A 17158-nucleotide genomic window follows, 5' to 3' on the forward strand; every position below is an offset into this window, starting at 1 on the left:
AGGGGCCCTGGCCAGAAAGTTCTGCTGAACCATCCATCTACTGCCGTCTCATTTCCTGGCGTTACCCCCAACCCCTCCCTCCCATTGTCACATATGTGATCTGTGCCGGCTACGCCTGGAGTCCAGATCCACTCCAGCACCTCTGCTGGGGCACCCATGGGGTATGGAGACTTGACAGGGCTGCAGTGACCCACAGCTGGAGATGAGGTTGGCCCTGTGAGGAGGTCGGGGGGGTTGGGGTGGAAAGGGTCAGCTGGTTCTTGCTGGAGTCTTCCACTTAGCAGCTTGTGGAAGAATGTGGGAAATTTCTGAATGTATTGGAAATTTTTTTAAATGTCTCTTTCAGGAAAAGGGATGAGATAGATGTTTTTTCACACTATTCCCTATCTTCTTCTCATGAGACTGCTGAGGAAGCTAGTGGAGATTAGTAACTGCTGTTGATTCATTACTCATCTGGATGGAGGGAGGGTGGTCTTTTCTGAGCTCAGTGCTCAGAAACTCAAGTGCTCCCAAACGGAGCTCATCTCCACAGATGCTCTTCCTCTGGTTCCTCGTCTCTAGCATGGCTTCGCCTCCTCCTGGCCCTCACATTAGAAACACAATCACCTCTCTTCCTCCACCTGGAATCAGTGTGAATTCAGCTTCTGCAGGAGCCCCTGATCTGGTCCCTCCCCACAAGCCTGCTGCCCTGGCTAGGCCTTGAATTCAGCTGTCATTGTCTTTCCTCAGCTGTCATGATCGTCCTCACTCCTCAGCATGTGCTGAGTCTTCGTGATGCCTCTGTGAAGTCAGCAACAGGATGCTGGGATTTTCAGAACTAGTCACACAGCCGAGCCCAGTGCTAGGCAAGGGGCATCCTGAAAACCAGGGGGAGCCATCCAGATAACGAAGGGGAAGATGATTCTGTGCAGACTGTGAGCAAAGGCTTGAACACAGCATGTGTGCCCTGGGGACCTTTGAGAGTATAACCTTGATGGTGTTTGAGGAGCAAAGCGGACAGCAGCAGGTGTTGCTGGATCCAAAGCTGCATGCCAAAGCACCCCGAAACTTAGTGCTTCAAACGACGACAACTCTCGGTTTCCTGGCAAATCCGCAGTGGGTACAGGGCTCAGTGGGGGTAGCTCATTTCTGTTCTAATTGGCATCAGAAGCTGGGACTGGAATCATTTGAAGGTTCATTCAGTCCTATGCTGACAATTGAACTATAACCCAAGGCTGAAACCTTAGCTGGAGTTGTCAGCTGAACACCAACATGTGGGTTCCCGGTGAGTAAGGAAGACTGGGCTTCCTTACGGTGTGATGTCTGAGCTCAAAGGATCCTTAGAAGGGGCCGTGCAGATTCTCTACCACGTTTAGGACCAAGCCTCAGAAGTTACATAGCATCGCTTCTGCTTCATTCTTCTCATTAGAAGCAAGTAGCCAGTGTCTCATATTCAAAGAGAGAGAACATATACCCGGCTTCTTTGTGGCATGTCATTGTCACATTGTAAGAGGTGCATGTTCCTGGGAGATATTAATGTGGCCATCTTTGCAAAATAGGATTAACCTCAGCAGGGTATGGAACCAAAGAGTAGGCAGGCAGGGTATAGTATATTGGGTTTCAACCCTCTTCCCCTTCCTTCTTTCCTTCCTTCCTTCCTTTACTTTCTTTCTGTTTTGGTACCAGGGATAGAATCCAGGGGTGCTCAATCACTAGCCACATCCCCAGCCCTTTTTAAAAATTATTTTTATTTTCAGGCAGAATCTCACTAAGTTTTTTAGGGCCTTGTTAAGTTGCTGAGGCTGACTTTGAACCTGCAATCCTCCTGCCTCAGCTTCCCAAGTCGCTGGAATTACAGATGTGGGCCACCACACCCACCAAGAACATTGGTTTTCATTCACAGAAAGTGGGAGCCAGTGAGACATGTTGATTTGGGTGTGACCTGCTCTTATTTGCTTTCAAGAAAGCTCTCCTGGGGTGGTTTGGGGAAAGATTTGGAGGGATCAGACAAAAGGCGTGGGAGAGGCTGTTGCAGTCATCCAGGGGAGAAGTGGTGAGGCCTGAGCCAAGGCATGCAGCTGGACGTGAGGGAGGGGTCAAATAGAGAAACCCCAAGAAGAAATCACAGGGTCTGGCAGTGGGGTGAGTGCTCGGGGCATCCAGGGGATTCTTGGGAAGCTGAGTGAAGGTGATGGGAAATGAAGGAAAAAGAGGAGAGGTTTGTGGGGAAGACCATGAGTCCCATCTGGAAAGTGATTAGTCTGAGGAGTCTGCGAACATAAGGTGGGCTGTCCACCAGATAGTAAATAGACCTGAGTGCAGAGCTCTGGGGAAAGTTCTGGAATAAAAATCGAGATTTGAGGACTATTGTTCTAGTGGCAAATGGCATTACCCCTAAGTGTGTGCAGAAAGGGTACATGTCCAGAGAAGGGGACTGCGGAGTTTTGGGGACATTTAACCTTAGGGGATGGTCAGAGGAGAAGGACATGGTAAGGAATTCAGGATCAGATTGCCTCTTTCCCAAGTCCCTGAACCAGGGAACTGAGTGTGCATGGTGCCCTGAGTCTGTGGAAAATGATCAGACTAACAAAAATCATCACCATCACCATCACTATCACCTCCCCATCCCCTCACTCTCACCATTACCTTCCCATCACCTTCACCATCACTGTCACGATCACCTTCCCATCACCTTCACCATCACCTTCCCATCACTGTCACTATCACCTCTCCATCACCTTCACCATCACCATTGCCTCCCCATCACCATAACCTCCCCATCACCTTCACCATCACCTCCCCATCCCCCTCACTCTCACTATCACCTTCCCATCACCTTCACCATCACCTTCCCATCCCCATCACCATCACCTTCACCATCACTGTCACTATCACCTCTCCATCACCTTCACCATCACCATCACCTCCCCATCCCCATCACCTCCCCATCACCTTCACCTGTTACTTTTCCATAATCTGTTTCAAGGTTCTTATCTTTCCTTCTGCCTGTAGTGGCAGCACCTGTAGACTAAGAGATTTCTATGTTTGCTTTGCTTTTCATTTTCTAATTATTACCACTTATTACCCTCTGCACAGATAGTCAGAGCCAGGGCATTACTATAGTTCAGTGATTGTAACCCGTGTTGCAACAAATCATAATGGCCACCCTGCCCTGGAGGAAAAGCATGACCCAGAAGGGTATCTTCCACTGGCTGCTTGGGGATGTGAGACTCCTGGCCTGGAACCCAGTCATGTCTGGCCCAACAGCTGAGAACCCAGGAGGGCCCAAACTGTTAGAAATACTGAGTGTCATGAAAAATCAGACACATGCTTGCAAGTAGCTCTGCAAGGCAAAATTTACTTCTGCAGAAGGGTGTGCTACTGAACAAAGTCTGCAAGCAAGCACCTGCTTTTATCCCTAACAAGGCACTGCCTCTTGCTCTGATAGGAGGAACTCAGGGTTACAATCTATGAGATTGGCTAATTTTAAAATTGGGGAAGGCAAAGTTCAGAACGGCTGATTGGGTCATTTAAAGAAATCCACAGGCTGTGGTGCTATTGTGTAACTCTCCTTTCTGCTCCATTTCCTCTCTGGAAATGCTTTTCTTACATCCCAATTTTACATTTAAGGCTAAATACTATATTCTAAAAATGGACCACCAGAGTTTCTGTTTCTCAGCTTGGAGCTAAGGATGCCATCAAACCCCTCTCCCACCTCCCTGATATACATCTGTCCCCATGAACCATGGAACTCACATTTACTCAGTACTCTTAGGACAAGGTATATGGGATGCAGTGAGATATAATGACAAATAGCCTCAATTCCTTGACCATCCATCCAGAAAGGAACCACAAACTCAGATACCCCTGATAAGGGGTCAAGATAGGCCTAATAAGAAGGTTGGTGAGGATGTGAATGGGACATTCATTCAAACCAGGTGATACATCATGGTGCCTTATTGGAGACATTAGAAATGAGTCTTCGAGGTTGGGTACTGGGGATGGAGGACAGGTCAGGAGAAGTGGACCTGGGGCTTGTTGTACATGCTCCTGGGAGTGGCCTGAGTTGGATGGGGGTGGCCATTAGCCCTCATAGGGCACAGGAAGAAGGCAGCTCTGCAGTCCATGGGGCACTGGGAACAACTTAAGGTGGCGAATACCCCAGGTGCTGGGCTGATAAGTTGGGCCTTTCCCTTGGGGATGCCTTTCCTGTGGCCTTAGTGGGTTACTTACCACAGCAGTGATGAGATACAGAAAAGATAGGAAAGACTGACATTTGCAGAGTGCCTCCAACTATGGAGCCATTTCACCCTCAGGACCACCCTATGAACTACATGTCCCTGTTCTGGTTTGGATGTGAGGTGTCCCCCAAAAGCTCATGTGTGAGACAATGTAAGAAGGTTCGGAGGAGAAACGATTGGGTTGTGAGAGTCTTAACCCAGTCAGTGAATTAACCCCCTGATAGGGATTAACTGAGTGGTAACTGAAGGGGTGGGGTGTGGCTGGAGGAGGTGGGAATTGGGGTGTGGCTTTGGGTATACATTTGTGTCTAGCAAGCGGAGACCTCTCTCTGCTTCCTGATCACCATGCGAGCTGCTTCCCTCTTTCACACTCTTCCGCCATGATGCTCTGCCTCACCTCAAGCCCGGAGGAACGGAGCTGACCTTCTATGGACTAAGACCTCTGAAATCGTGAGCCCTCAAATAAACTTTTCCTCCTCTGCAGTTGTTTTGATTGGGTCCTTTTAGTTGCAGCAGTGAAACAGCTGACTAAAACAGTCCCCATGTAACAGATGAGGAAACGCCTGCTCGCTGGGCCTCACCCCCAGAGGCTCCACGTGGAAGGCTGGCGGGCGCCAGGTCTCACTGCGTGGAGGCCTCACGGGCATCGTCTGTTCCCCACAGGTGTTCGTGCTCTGCCATGGCCTCCTGCAGCTCTGCCAGCTCCTCTACAGCGCCTACTTCAAGAGTAGCCTCACTACCATCGAGAAGCGCTTTGGGCTCTCCAGTTCTTCCTCGGGTCTCATTTCCAGTTTGAACGAGGTGAGCAGGAGATACTGGGCTATCAGATCCCCCTGCACACCACCCTGATCACAGGAAGAGGGAGGAAGAGAACAGGGGCCTGGAGGCTGGGGGTGCACCTAGGGCACAGGCCTCTCTCTGCATCAGGACACAGAAGGCACCCTCCTCAAGGTGGCCTTGACTTGGATAATACCCTGACACACGCAGGCCTCCCTGGTGACAGAGCAAGGAAAACAAGTCTCTACGTTTGTGTCCCCACAGTCCTCTCTGCCCTGTGGCACTGGCACACAGTGAGTAGCCCACAGGCCTCTTTCCTGCTGAGTCTGGACAGTGCCTTTGAATCCTCAGCACAGTGTTCGAGGCCCCTCATCAAAACCGGAGCTGGCATGTAAGGCAAATGCTCTCTTCCAACTCAGCCCCCAAAACTGCAAAATCTGTTATCTGCCATATTGTCCCTGTGCTTGGAATAAAAGTGTGGGTCCAGAAACAACTGCAGTTTTCAAGGGGCAGGGAGTAGCTAGCTGGGATATGACACAGGGTCTGTTAAGACAGCGGGCTGTGAGGCAAATTAGGGGTGTCATATTGCGCCAGAGCTCTCATTCAATCCAAACGAAAATAGCTTAACCATTAATCTTCCTTTCCCCAAACGGCAAGAATCTGAGTCCACATTAAGCCTATGAGCACAATTTGAGATAAATACAATCAGAGGGTTTATTCTTCAGTTCTAGAGTGTGTGTGTGTGTGTGTGTGTGTGTGTCTAAGTATCCTGTGTCATTGTGTGACTGTGTATACTTGTGCGTCTGTACGTGACTGTATTGTTTCTGTATATATCTGTGTCTGTATGTGTCTGTATTTGTGTGTGACTATTCAAGTATCTGTGTATGTATTTGTGTGTAACTGTATATCTGTGTGTGTGACTGTGTCTATGTGTATCCATATTTATGGTATCTGAGGATTTATGTATAACTGTGTGTATGTCTATTTATGCATGACAGTGTGTATGATTGCGTGCATGTCTACATCTGTGTCTGGTGCCGTGATTTGTGTGTGACTGTGTGTATCTGTATCTGTATGTATTTGTGTGTGACTGTGTAGCTGTGAGTAACTGGGGATGTGCATGGCTGCCTGGATGTGAATTTGTGTGTGTGTCCTCTGTGCACCCACATCTGTGGGTTCTGAGGATTCGAGTGTGGCCATGTGTGTGTCTTTGTGTATGTTTGTGAGCCTGGGGGGTGTGGGAAGAATCCAGCCTGTGCAGGGGAGGGTGAGGCCATCTGGATCTCGGCCTTTGTGGTCCGTGTGAGGCTGGAGCTCACAGTCTCAGAAGCCTTCTCAGGCGTGAGGTGAAGGGACACAGGCCTGGCATGAAGTTCAGGGGCAGTAGGAGGGGCTTGTTGAACAAGAAGAGCCCACAAGAGTCTTAGCTCTGGGGAGCAGTGGCTCCTCTTGTGCCCTCTAGCAGCCAGGGCTGAGGAGCCAAGGTGAGCAGGAGCCCAGAGACCCTGCCTTTAAATGCCTGTCCCTAGAGCTGTGGGGACCCTTGGGCTCAAGACACTGCAGGGCAGGATATGCTACTAATGGGCTTTGCGACAGCTCTAGGTGGCCTCCCAGTGAGTCCTTGGAGCTGTTCCAGGGGCACTGTGGGGCTGGGGGTGAGGCCTGAGGCCCATTTCTGGACTTGCACAGCTGCCATTTCAGGGTGTGTTTTCTAGAAGGGAAAAGTACTTCTTTCAAAGGGCCTGTGCTGCTGAAGACAAGTTTGACAGCAAGGCCCTAAGCCAGCAGCAGCCACAATACCCGACGAGGGCTAGCTTCCCACAGAGAAACACGCCTCCTGGGAGAGGCCAAAGGACCTGTGCAGCCTGGTGGCCACCACCTGTCCATCCTCCCTGGGTCCTCCTGGGGGCCTTCCATCACTCTCACACAGGCCTTCTCAAGTCAGCCTCAGCACAGCTGAAATGGTCTGACAATTCCATTATTCTGTGGAAAATGACGGGGAAACATGAAGGAAAGACAGGACATCCAAGAAGCCAAGAATAAAGCCCTTTTCCCAGAGGCAGGTTTCAGAATGTTCTAGAACCCCCTCCCCTGCAGGGGCTTCTGCTGAGGCTGCCTCCTCATGCACCTTTCTCTCGGCTGTGCTATAGTGCTCCACGCAGCACATCCTCTTCTGGATAAGCCTCCATGTGCATGTTAGTTCTTTCACTGACTCAACTCATTAATGGGCACCAACTATGTGTCAGGCCCTGTGCTGGGAGGTAGGAAAGAACAGAGAGACAAAAATCGAAGGATAAATATATCTCGAGTTACAGAGATAAACCATCTCGGAAGGCTGAGGCAAGAGGATTGTGAGTTCAAAGCCAGCCTCAGCAACTTAGGGAGGCCCTAAGCAACTCAGTGAGACCCTGTCTCTAAATAAAATAAAAAAAGGACTAGGGATGTGGCTCAGTGGTTGAGTGCCCCTGAGTTCAATCCCCAGTACCCCTAAAAAAAGATAGTTATGGGGTCAAAGTGGTGGGTCTAGAGAACTCATTCTCCAGGGAACACCAGGAACATGGAGTTACCAATGTTTCCAACCAGGAAAGGACTTAGCCGGGCTGTAGTACCCTTCATTTTACAGAAGTGGAAACAGGAGCAGAGAAGGACAGGGGCAGATCAGAAGCAGGGCTGCTGGGGCAGACACGCACTTGTCCAGGAAGAAGCCAAGGACTCTAGTGAATCCTGGGCACTTTAAAGGCAGGCTGCCCTGGTTCAAGCCACCTCCTGACTTCGTGAATGTGGGCATGGTACTCAATGTCCTTCTGTCCTGTGTATATTAAGAGTTGTCCTATGGTTAGATGAGATGATGCTTCTGCCTTGGTTGCCATTCTTTCTACCAGGCCAAAGTCCTTGGCTCCTTTAATTAGATCCTGATTAAACTTAGTTGGGGAACATGTACTTTTCCTAGGAGTCAACCAGGATTGGAGGCTCCCTTGGATTTTGCCCCTAAAGATTGGTCCTATGACGGTTGATGTTTAGCTTCATGTCTCTGGAGAATTACTTGCCTTGGGCTCGTGTGGAAGGCGGAGGCCAGGTTGGGTTTTTGACTAGAGGGAAAGTTGAGACTGCGCATGCGTGTCCAGGGGTGAGGCCTTCGGGACTGGCTGGGTAGCTCTGCTGGGGCTGGGGAGCCTCTTCCCCTCAGGTCTTCTGGGCGAGGTGTGGTCAGGTGTCCTGCGGGATGGATGAGAATGGGATCTGTGGGCTCACCCGGCCCCTCTGGTCCCTCTGCAGATCAGCAATGCCATCCTCATCATCTTCGTCAGCTACTTCGGCAGCCGGGTGCACCGTCCACGACTGATCGGGATTGGGGGTCTCCTCCTGGCCACCGGTGCCTTCGTCCTCACCCTGCCGCACTTCCTCTCGGAGCCCTACCAGTACACCTCGGCCAGCATCGGTGAGTGGCCTCCGCCCCCGGCCTCAGAGGAACGGGGAACGGCGCATCTGCTCCAGGGGGTGTGGATACCACCGTGGGCCCCGAATTATGTTTTCGAATCTTATGTCCAATAAAGAACTTGTATTCAGAGTTTGGAACGAACTCTCAGATTCAACCATCAAACAACAAATAACCCAATTTAAAAAATGGGCAGAAGGCTTGGACCAGAGTTTCTTGACTGTAATGCTTTGGTTGCTCCATAATGCCCTTCTGAAACTCACAACAGCCAAAGTACTTAGAGACATTTTTTTCCCTAGATATACTGAGTAACAATCCCAAGCCCCTTTGGTAAGGATGGAGCATGCAGCCCTCCTCCTTCCTATGACTCCCAGGACTCCCTGTCAGAAATGACCTATAAGCCACTTGCCTGAGGACACTTGTGAACAGTGCCCCTGATGAGAACTGGAGGAAATAGGGTCCAAGCACCAACCATGAGATCTGGGGATTTCCGGATATTTAATGGCACTTCCTGACATTTGGATACATGTCCATCATGCTTCAGATAACATTGCATTCCTACAGTGCCAGCATCATGCATTTGTTCCCAGGGACACCAGTGGAGAGCAGAGAAAAGGTGTAAGTCAAAATTCAAAGATGTGCAATGAACTTCCCCAAGGGCCAGTTGGTTAAGGGAGTGGTGGGGTTAGGTCTCTTGGCACTTGGAGGAATGCTCCTTCTGGGACCCCCACCTCTCTGTGGGGAGATGTCCAGGGCAGGATGAGATGGATAGGGTTTACATGATTCATAAGCATTAAATTTCATTGTATTAAATGGTACTAAATTGCCCAGGGACAGATCCCTTTTAAAATTTTTGTTTTATTTTCATATGAAAAGATTCAAAACACAGGCAAAGTAAATAATATAACACATACCTGTGTATTGACCTTCAAGATTTAGCAGTTTTCCTTCAGAACTTTAAAAAAAAAAATAGCTGTATTAAGATTTACTTCACATGCCATATAATGCATTCATTTTTAAGTGCCTAATTTAATCAATTTTGGTATATTACCTCATTTTTCTAAATTGTGATAAGATGAACGTAATATAAAATTGGTTGTTTTACCCATTAAGTATACAATTCAGTGTTGTTAAACACATTCTAAATATCCAACTACCACTGATATTTCCAAAACATTTCCATGACTCCAAACGGAAATTCTGTATCCATAAGCAAAATCTCACCACTGCACCCCCAGAGCCTGGTCACCTCTTGTCCACTTGCTGCCTCTGTACATTTGCCAAGTCTAGATATATCAGGTTAAAGGGGAGTCATACAATATCTGTCCTTTTGTGCCTGTCTTATTTCATTTAGCGTATGTTTTCAAGACTTATCCTTGTGGTAGAATGTATCAGAATTATTCCCTATGACTGAGTATATTTTGTTGATGTATATGACACATTGTACTTATCCAGTCATCTATTGATAAACATTTGGTATTTTAGTCAGCTTTTTCATCACTGTGACCAAAAGACCTCACAAGAACAATTTAGAGGAGGACAAGTTTATTTTGGCTCATGGTTTCAGAGGTCTCAGTCCATAGATGGCTGAATTTGTTGCCCTGGGCCCAAGGTGAGGCAGAACATCATGGTGGAAGGGTGTATTCAAAGAAAGCAGCTCAGGACATGGCCTCAAAAAGCAGAGAGAACTCCACTCACCACGGACAAAACATAACTCCCAAAGGCACACCTCCAGTGACCTACTTTCTCCAGCCATACCCTATCTGCCTACAGTTACTACCCAGTTAATCCATCAGTGGGTTAATCCACAAGATTAGTCACTACCTCATAATCTAATTGCTTCACTCTAAAAATTCTTGCACTGGCTCACACATGCACTTTTTGAAGATGCCTCACATCTAAACCATAACACGGGCATTGTTCAACCCCTCCTTTTAAAAAGGAAGTTAGCGTTCCCTGCTCTTTCTCCCTTGCTTCTCCCCCATGGGTAGCTGCTGGCTGATAGCTGGTGTCCTTAAGCCACTGTTTATCTGTGTACCTACTGCTCCTCCTTCTAGTGTCCTGCTTCTTGAGTTCTGTTTTTCCTTCTTACTGGTTTGAAAGTTGTATGTTATTTGTTACCTTACATTAAAAATTTTTCTAAAAATTTGTTATGCAGGAAAATTGACTTTTTTGGGGGGTGAACTACATGTCCATAAATTATAACACATTTATAAATTCAAATAAGAATCACCACACTCAGGGTCCCTAACAGTTCCATTGCCACCCAAAATGCCATTCTGCTATTCCTTTATACACACTCTCCCCAGACCTGAAAACCCTATTCTGCTTCTATCACTATACATTAATGGTTTTGAGAATATCTTATAAATGGAAGCCCCTGGCACATAACCTTTGAAATTCATCTGAGATGTTCCATGAATCAACAGTTCCTTCCTTTTTATTCCTGATATACATTTTGTGGATGTACCTCAGTTTATCCATTGACCTACTGAAAGGTATTTGGACTGTGTCCAGTCTGTAGCCATTATTAACAGATTGCTGTAAATGTTTTTGTACAGGTTTTTGTGGGAATATGAGTTAATGTTGTTTTTTCTGTGCTATTTGTTATCCAGATGTCTTCTTTGATGAATTTTTTATTCAAGTCTTCAACCCATTTTTAAATTGGATTATTTGTTTTATTTTTTATCGTTGAATTTGAGAGTTTGTTACAAATTCTGGATACTTCTTTACTGGATGTGAGATTTGCAAATATTTTCTCCCCATCTTTGACTTTCATATTCTTTTAACAGTGTCATTTGTAGAGCAAAAGTTTTAAATTCTGATGAAGTCCAATTTATCTTTTTTCTAAATTTTATTTTTTGACTTGTGCTTATGGTGCTGCATTTAAGAACTCTGCCCAACCTTAGGACTCAATGTGTTTTCTAAAGGTGTTCCAGTTTTACATTTACATTTAGATCTGTGATCGATTCTGATTTAAATTTTTATAGGATTCTTTTAGTTTTTCCTTTTAGTGTATGTCAAATTGTATCAGCACCATTTGTTGAAAAGTCTATCTTTTTTTGCATAAAATTATTTTTGTACCTTTATCAAAAATAAATTGGCTGGGACCAGGGATATAGATCAGTAATAGAGCACTTGCCTCGCATGCAGGAAGACCTTGGTTCCACACATAGCACTAACTGCCAAAAAAAAAAGTCAGTTTCTGGATTTTCTATTCCAAGTTATTGATCTGTGTGTCTATCTTTGCCAGTATCACAAGGTCTTGTGAGTGTTTTATAGTACATCTCCAACTTCATTATTTTTCAAAACTGTTTTACCTATCCTGATTCATTTGTCTGAGCACACACATTTTAAAATTAGTTTGTCTATATTTGAAAGAAAACTCCTTCTGGAATTTTATTAGAATTCCAGATCAATTTGAGGACAATCACATGCTTATTATGTCAGGTCTACTCACCTGTGAACACAATATACCTCACCATTTTTTTTACATTTAATATTGACCTGTGATTTAGCAAACTCTGAGGTTGATCTATTCTGTTCTTCAAGAGAATATGATAAGAATCCCAGGATATTTGATGCCCCTGTCCTCTCCCATCTTCTTTTATGGTTGACTAATATTCTATTTCCACCTGTCTTGAATCTCCATAGAAGTCATTAGCATAATTTTTATTATATTGTTAATATAAATAAGTTGCTGTTTATTTATACTGACCCACAAGTTTACTGGTTTCTTTGTTCAGCAATGCTTTTTGTGATTCACCCACTCTGCTGATCAGTTCCCTTTTTCCTGGAGTATATCCTTTGGTGCTAATTTCAGGTAGGCCCATGAGTGAGAAAATCTCTTCTTGCCTTAAAATGTGCCAGTTTTACCTTTGCTCTTAAATTAGTTTGGCTACAAACTGTATTAACTGTATTAAATGAATACAAACTATTTAAATTAATGAGTGTTTCTTCTGAGTGCTTTGAAAGACAATGCACCTCCTCTTTTGGCATTTTTTGATGGTGTTGGGACTGCTAATTAGCATCCCTTTTTTAGGTATGCTTTTTTTTCTACATAGTTATACTTAGCAGTTTTTGTCTTTTCTGTGTTGTTCTGCATGTCTGTCATAAGTTGTCTGAGTATGGGTTTATTTTTACTCATCTCTTTGGAAATTCAATGTGCTGTTTTTCTGGAGATTAGGATTGAAGATGAAGGTTTTTCTTAATTCTGAAAAATGCTAAGCCAAAAGTGCTCTTAATATCACGCACACTTTTTTTTTCCCGGTCCTCTCTTTGAATTCCTTTTACAGATGTATGTTGGTCATTTGACTTCTGGCCTTTTTGTTCTTTGATCTCTCTTCTATACTTTTTGGAGTTTTGTTCATCTGCATCCTCAGTGATTTCCTTAAAGCATGTCTTTCTGTTCCTTTAGTCCCCTCCAGCTTTCTTAGTCAAGTGTCAAGTCCATCCTTCACATTGTGCATTTTAATGGCTCTCTATATTTGGCTAATTTCTCAAAGTTCTTATGATGGTTTTGCAAATCTTTCTCCCCTGACGTTGTGGTTTCTTGGTGTTTCCTTATGATTTCTGTTTTTCTTTGATGTCTTCAATTATTGAAAATATGTTTATTTTATGATCTTTTCCCAGTTTTTCTACTGGCTCAAGTTTGGGGAATGTTAATCCTCCGGCTGATTAGTGTCTGCTTGCTCTTGTTCATAGCAAACCATCTCTTTGTATGGTCTACAGTGTTTAACCAGGGATCCATTTACAGTGACATTTTTTTCCCCGAAGAAATTGTATGTGGTCAGGGTTGGGAAATAGCTCTACAGAGTGGTTTTGGGCCAGTCTTTGCATTTCCTCAGCACCCCAGGAACATCATTGCTTTGGAGTTCATGTTATGTTACTTTGTTAGCTTGGGATAAATTCGCACTTACTTTAAGGGAAGTAGGAAGTAGCAGTGGTTTTATGATGAACAGCAGTGAGAGGCCCTGTCTGTAAGTGCTCATCCTTCGTCCCCTGGAGTGGACTTAAATGTGTCTGGAAACGAGCAAGCCACCCAGGGATGTGTTGAGGGAATAATTGATTCTGGTTTGCTTAAATACAAGGCTCTTTTGAAAGTCAGGTGTGTAGAACACGTTCAAGAAACAAATCACTTGGAAGGATAGAGGGGGTTCTTTTGTAGGTTGCGAGACCTTTGCCAGAGAGAGCTAGGCGGCTGGAATGGAAAAAGAATGGAGCAGAAACAGGGATTCTAACAAGGAGGTGTTCTGGTTCTGGCAATCTTTTTTCCACCTCTCCATAAGTCACCAGTGTGCTAGTCATTTCTCTTAAGTACATTCTGGTCTTGGATCTATTTGGACTGTTTAAAGGCTAAGTCTTTCTTCAAGTGAGCAGAGAATGACAGACCTGAGCCAATGTACCCTGCCCTAGGCTTCCCTCCACCCCCTGAGTCTGGACAAGGAGTGTGAGGCTAGCTCTGAAGGAGAGTCAGGAGTGGACCTTCCCCAGTGCATGAAGACAGAGCTAATGAAATTAGCAAGGGAGCCTGGAGCCCTGGGGCCAGGCCGAGGAGGGCTTCCTGCCAGGCACCACACACCACAGCCTGCTCAGCCTCACAAACTGGCTCCCTGCGGCCTGGGCCTACCTCCCCATGGCATTTGCTTTGCAGAGCAGCCATGGGAGGGTGGTTAGAGAGGGGCCCCACTCTGCTCCTTGTTAGGGATGGTCAGTTGGTTTGGGTTCAGCTCACCAAGAGACCTCCAGCTCAGAAGAAAACACTCTGCCAGTTCAGCCTCAACCTCAGTGGTTTTAGCCAAAATCATCTGAGAGAGGACGGAAGCGGGCGTAAGAAGGACCACAGCTTCTCTTGCCAGGCGGCAGAGGGTATCCACAGGCCAGGAGAGTGGACTCTGGGTCATTATTGCTCTCTTTCTGCAAATTCTAATTGTGACAATGGACGCACCAGCTTCCTCACCAGGGCTGGGACAGAGCAACAGCTGGGACAGAGCAACAGCTGCAAGTGCTCAGGGCTGGGCTACCTTCAGAGCATCTTCCTGGTGCCAAGTGCTGGGATGAGCAGGACTCTGGCCCAAAAACCACATCTGTGGAATCTAGGTGGGGCTGTGCACTGGGTGCCAGTGTGCATAATATATGCAAATAAAAATATTCATCAAGGTTCACTTCAGGAGAAAAGTTTGACATGTGACTCCTACTTCAAATTTATTCTTATGGGAACTTCAGTTTTGAATTGTGTGAGTTCATCAAGAATAAGCACATTTCATAAATGCAACACCCTGAATGGTGGTGTGAGTCTGAACTGGCTTCTGGAGTCAGGCGGTCCTAGGTGTGAGCCGGGCTTTGAGAGTCCCTGATGGTGTGGCCTTGGGCCACTTCCCCACTCCCTCCTTGCTGAGTCTCTCTCAGTTCCTCCCCATAAGACCCCCTAGGACTGCAAAGTTGCATATCCATGCAGTTAGCCCAGTGGCTCATGCATGGAAGTAATTGTGAGTAGGTGGCTCTTGTTCCTGGTGGGGGTGGGGACAATACATGTGTGTCGTTGAATAAGTTAGTAACTGCTCAGGATCCCAAGTGAAAAAGTGCCCTGCTTCCTGGGAAAAGCTGAGTCCAAGAGTCCTGGCCATGGGACTGGGAGCATCTGCAGGTGGCTTCTCTCTGGTCCTCTGCTCTGGTCTGGAGGAAGGTCCTTCCCTCGGCATGGTCCCTGCTGCATCCTCATGTGTGAAGTCATGGGCTTTCTCTGTGCTCTTTTGCTCGATTCCCAGATTCTCAGGTTGGTGCAGCCTGGTGAGGTTAGTATAATGGGTAAAGCAAGGGCAGGGCATTCAAATGCCAGCTCAGCCACTCACCTGCCACTCTCCTCAAAGGAGCTACTTCACCTTTCTGAATCTGTTCCCTTGCCTGTAGAATAGGAACAAGCATATCTTCACTTTCAGTGTGCTCTTAGAGTGAAATTAAAATGAGCCAGGTGTGGTGGCACATACCTGTAATCTCAGTGGCTTGGGAGGCTGAGGCAGAAGGATCCAGAGTTCAGCAACTTAGTGAGGCCCTAAGCAACTTAGGAAAAACCTGTCTCAAAATAAAAAATTAGGTTCGGGGTTGTGACTCAATGATGAAGCACCTCTGGGTTCAATCCCTGGTCCCAAGTAAATAAATATAGGTGAAGTGACTGGCTCACGTTAGCTATTCAGCACATTTCCATTTGCCTGCCCTTGTGGTATTTGAATTCTGTTCCGCATAAGTAAGGCCCCCAGACCTACTACACTTGCTTACCACTGATTTCCTCCCCCTTGGAACAAAGCTGCCCCAGAAACAAACATGGGAAATGAAGAGCAACTGAGTGTTTTAGGAAAAGAAATTAAAGAAGGGCTGAGCATTGTGGGAATCAAGGAGACCTTTAACAACTAATTACTAATTTTAAAAAGGCCACGGAGACATTTATGGATGTTTAGATTTTCTAAATGTCAGTGGGGTCCGGAAATGTGCCCTGGCGCCTTTCTGAGAGAGACTGGCTACCCAGCCAAAGCCTCCAAGACCACTCCTGGAAGGCACCTAGAGGTTTTCATAGATGGGAAACAGGCCAGCAGAGACCAGTTCTCCCAGGAGATAAGAGAAGGGTCTTCGGAAACTAGTGTCTGGTGGGAATAGGTGTAACTTGTGAAAGATCCCAAGGCCAAGTCCAGAGGGAAGTCCGCCCCCACAGACAATGGATGCGGCAGGCAGGAAGCTACCCCCGCCAGGTGCAGCAGGAAGGGGGAGTGGGGGTTGTATTTTTGGAGCAGCTAAGAAAAGAAAAAGAAGAGTCACTTTCTAGTCCTTTATTCATGAAACTGCCAGTCCCCATGCACGGTCGGTCACCCATCCCAAGGCTGTCCTGGGAAGAAACCGGTGGGAAGGCCTTGGGATCCTGAGTGACTGTCCCCTCCTTGGTGAACAACACACAGTCCCTGGCCCCCAAAGCAGAATTCATTCCCTAAACTGTGTGAGCCACACAGGATCTTTGAGCTGAGGGAACAGCTCAGGCACGTGAGCTGAGGGCAATTCCCGGTTGAGCATCCACCTGGGGGGCGAAATTACTGTACTAGGAAGGTGAAGGGCAGGTCCTGCGCAGGGCAGCGTGAGTGCATGACTGGTGTACAGGTGTGCGATGAGCCGGGCGTTGCTACAGGCAGGAAGCTGAGATGGGAGGACCTGTGGACATGCGCAGGACAGGCTGGGGAGGGGCGTGGAGGTGGGGCTTGTGGGAGGGGGAGGGGAGTGCCTCCGCTGCAGGGTGAGCAGGTGGGCGGTCAGCCTGGGAGTTATACAACCGGCCAGTTGGATTCATTTAACCTGAAATGGAAGAGAAAACAAACAAGAAGGAAAATCACAAGGCGCATGGGTGTTATTAATTCCGCTGAGAAAAAAATAGCCCCGAACAGATGAGCAGAAAAAACCTAATGAGATTTGATGTGGAATCTTATTATTATTTTAATGCATGGTGTAGGAAAGAGTAGAACTAAAGGTGGAGAAGTGACAGAAAACGCAAGGCAGCATGTTGAACATCAGAGGCGGCCAGGGAAAGCGCACGGGCTCCAGGGCGGGATGGAGACCAGCTCATCTCCGTGGTAGTGGCGTGGCAGCCTCTCGGAAGGCCGGAGCCGTTGATCGAGTTGACTTTCCGTCAGGCTCTTTTAACGTCTGTTTTTCTGACAAGTCACAGCCCCTCCGGGCTGGCTTGAAA

General features: G+C 46.8%; 1 protein-coding gene across 2 annotated transcripts in view; it reads left to right on the forward strand.

Annotated features, from left to right (window-relative positions):
• The window catches only part of Slco2a1 (solute carrier organic anion transporter family member 2A1), an 82266-nt gene that overhangs the window by 31053 nt on the left and 34055 nt on the right, over window positions 1–17158 (forward strand). For both annotated transcript variants that reach the window (XM_047564033.1, XM_047564034.1), the window contains exons 3-4: window positions 4884–5021; window positions 8274–8436. In XM_047564033.1, the coding sequence (XP_047419989.1) occupies window positions 4884–5021; window positions 8274–8436 (301 nt within the window). The remainder of the gene's footprint in view (window positions 1–4883; window positions 5022–8273; window positions 8437–17158) is intronic.

This window comes from Sciurus carolinensis, chromosome 9 (assembly GCF_902686445.1).
Source record: "Sciurus carolinensis chromosome 9, mSciCar1.2, whole genome shotgun sequence".
NCBI classification, from domain to species: domain Eukaryota; kingdom Metazoa; phylum Chordata; class Mammalia; order Rodentia; family Sciuridae; genus Sciurus; species Sciurus carolinensis.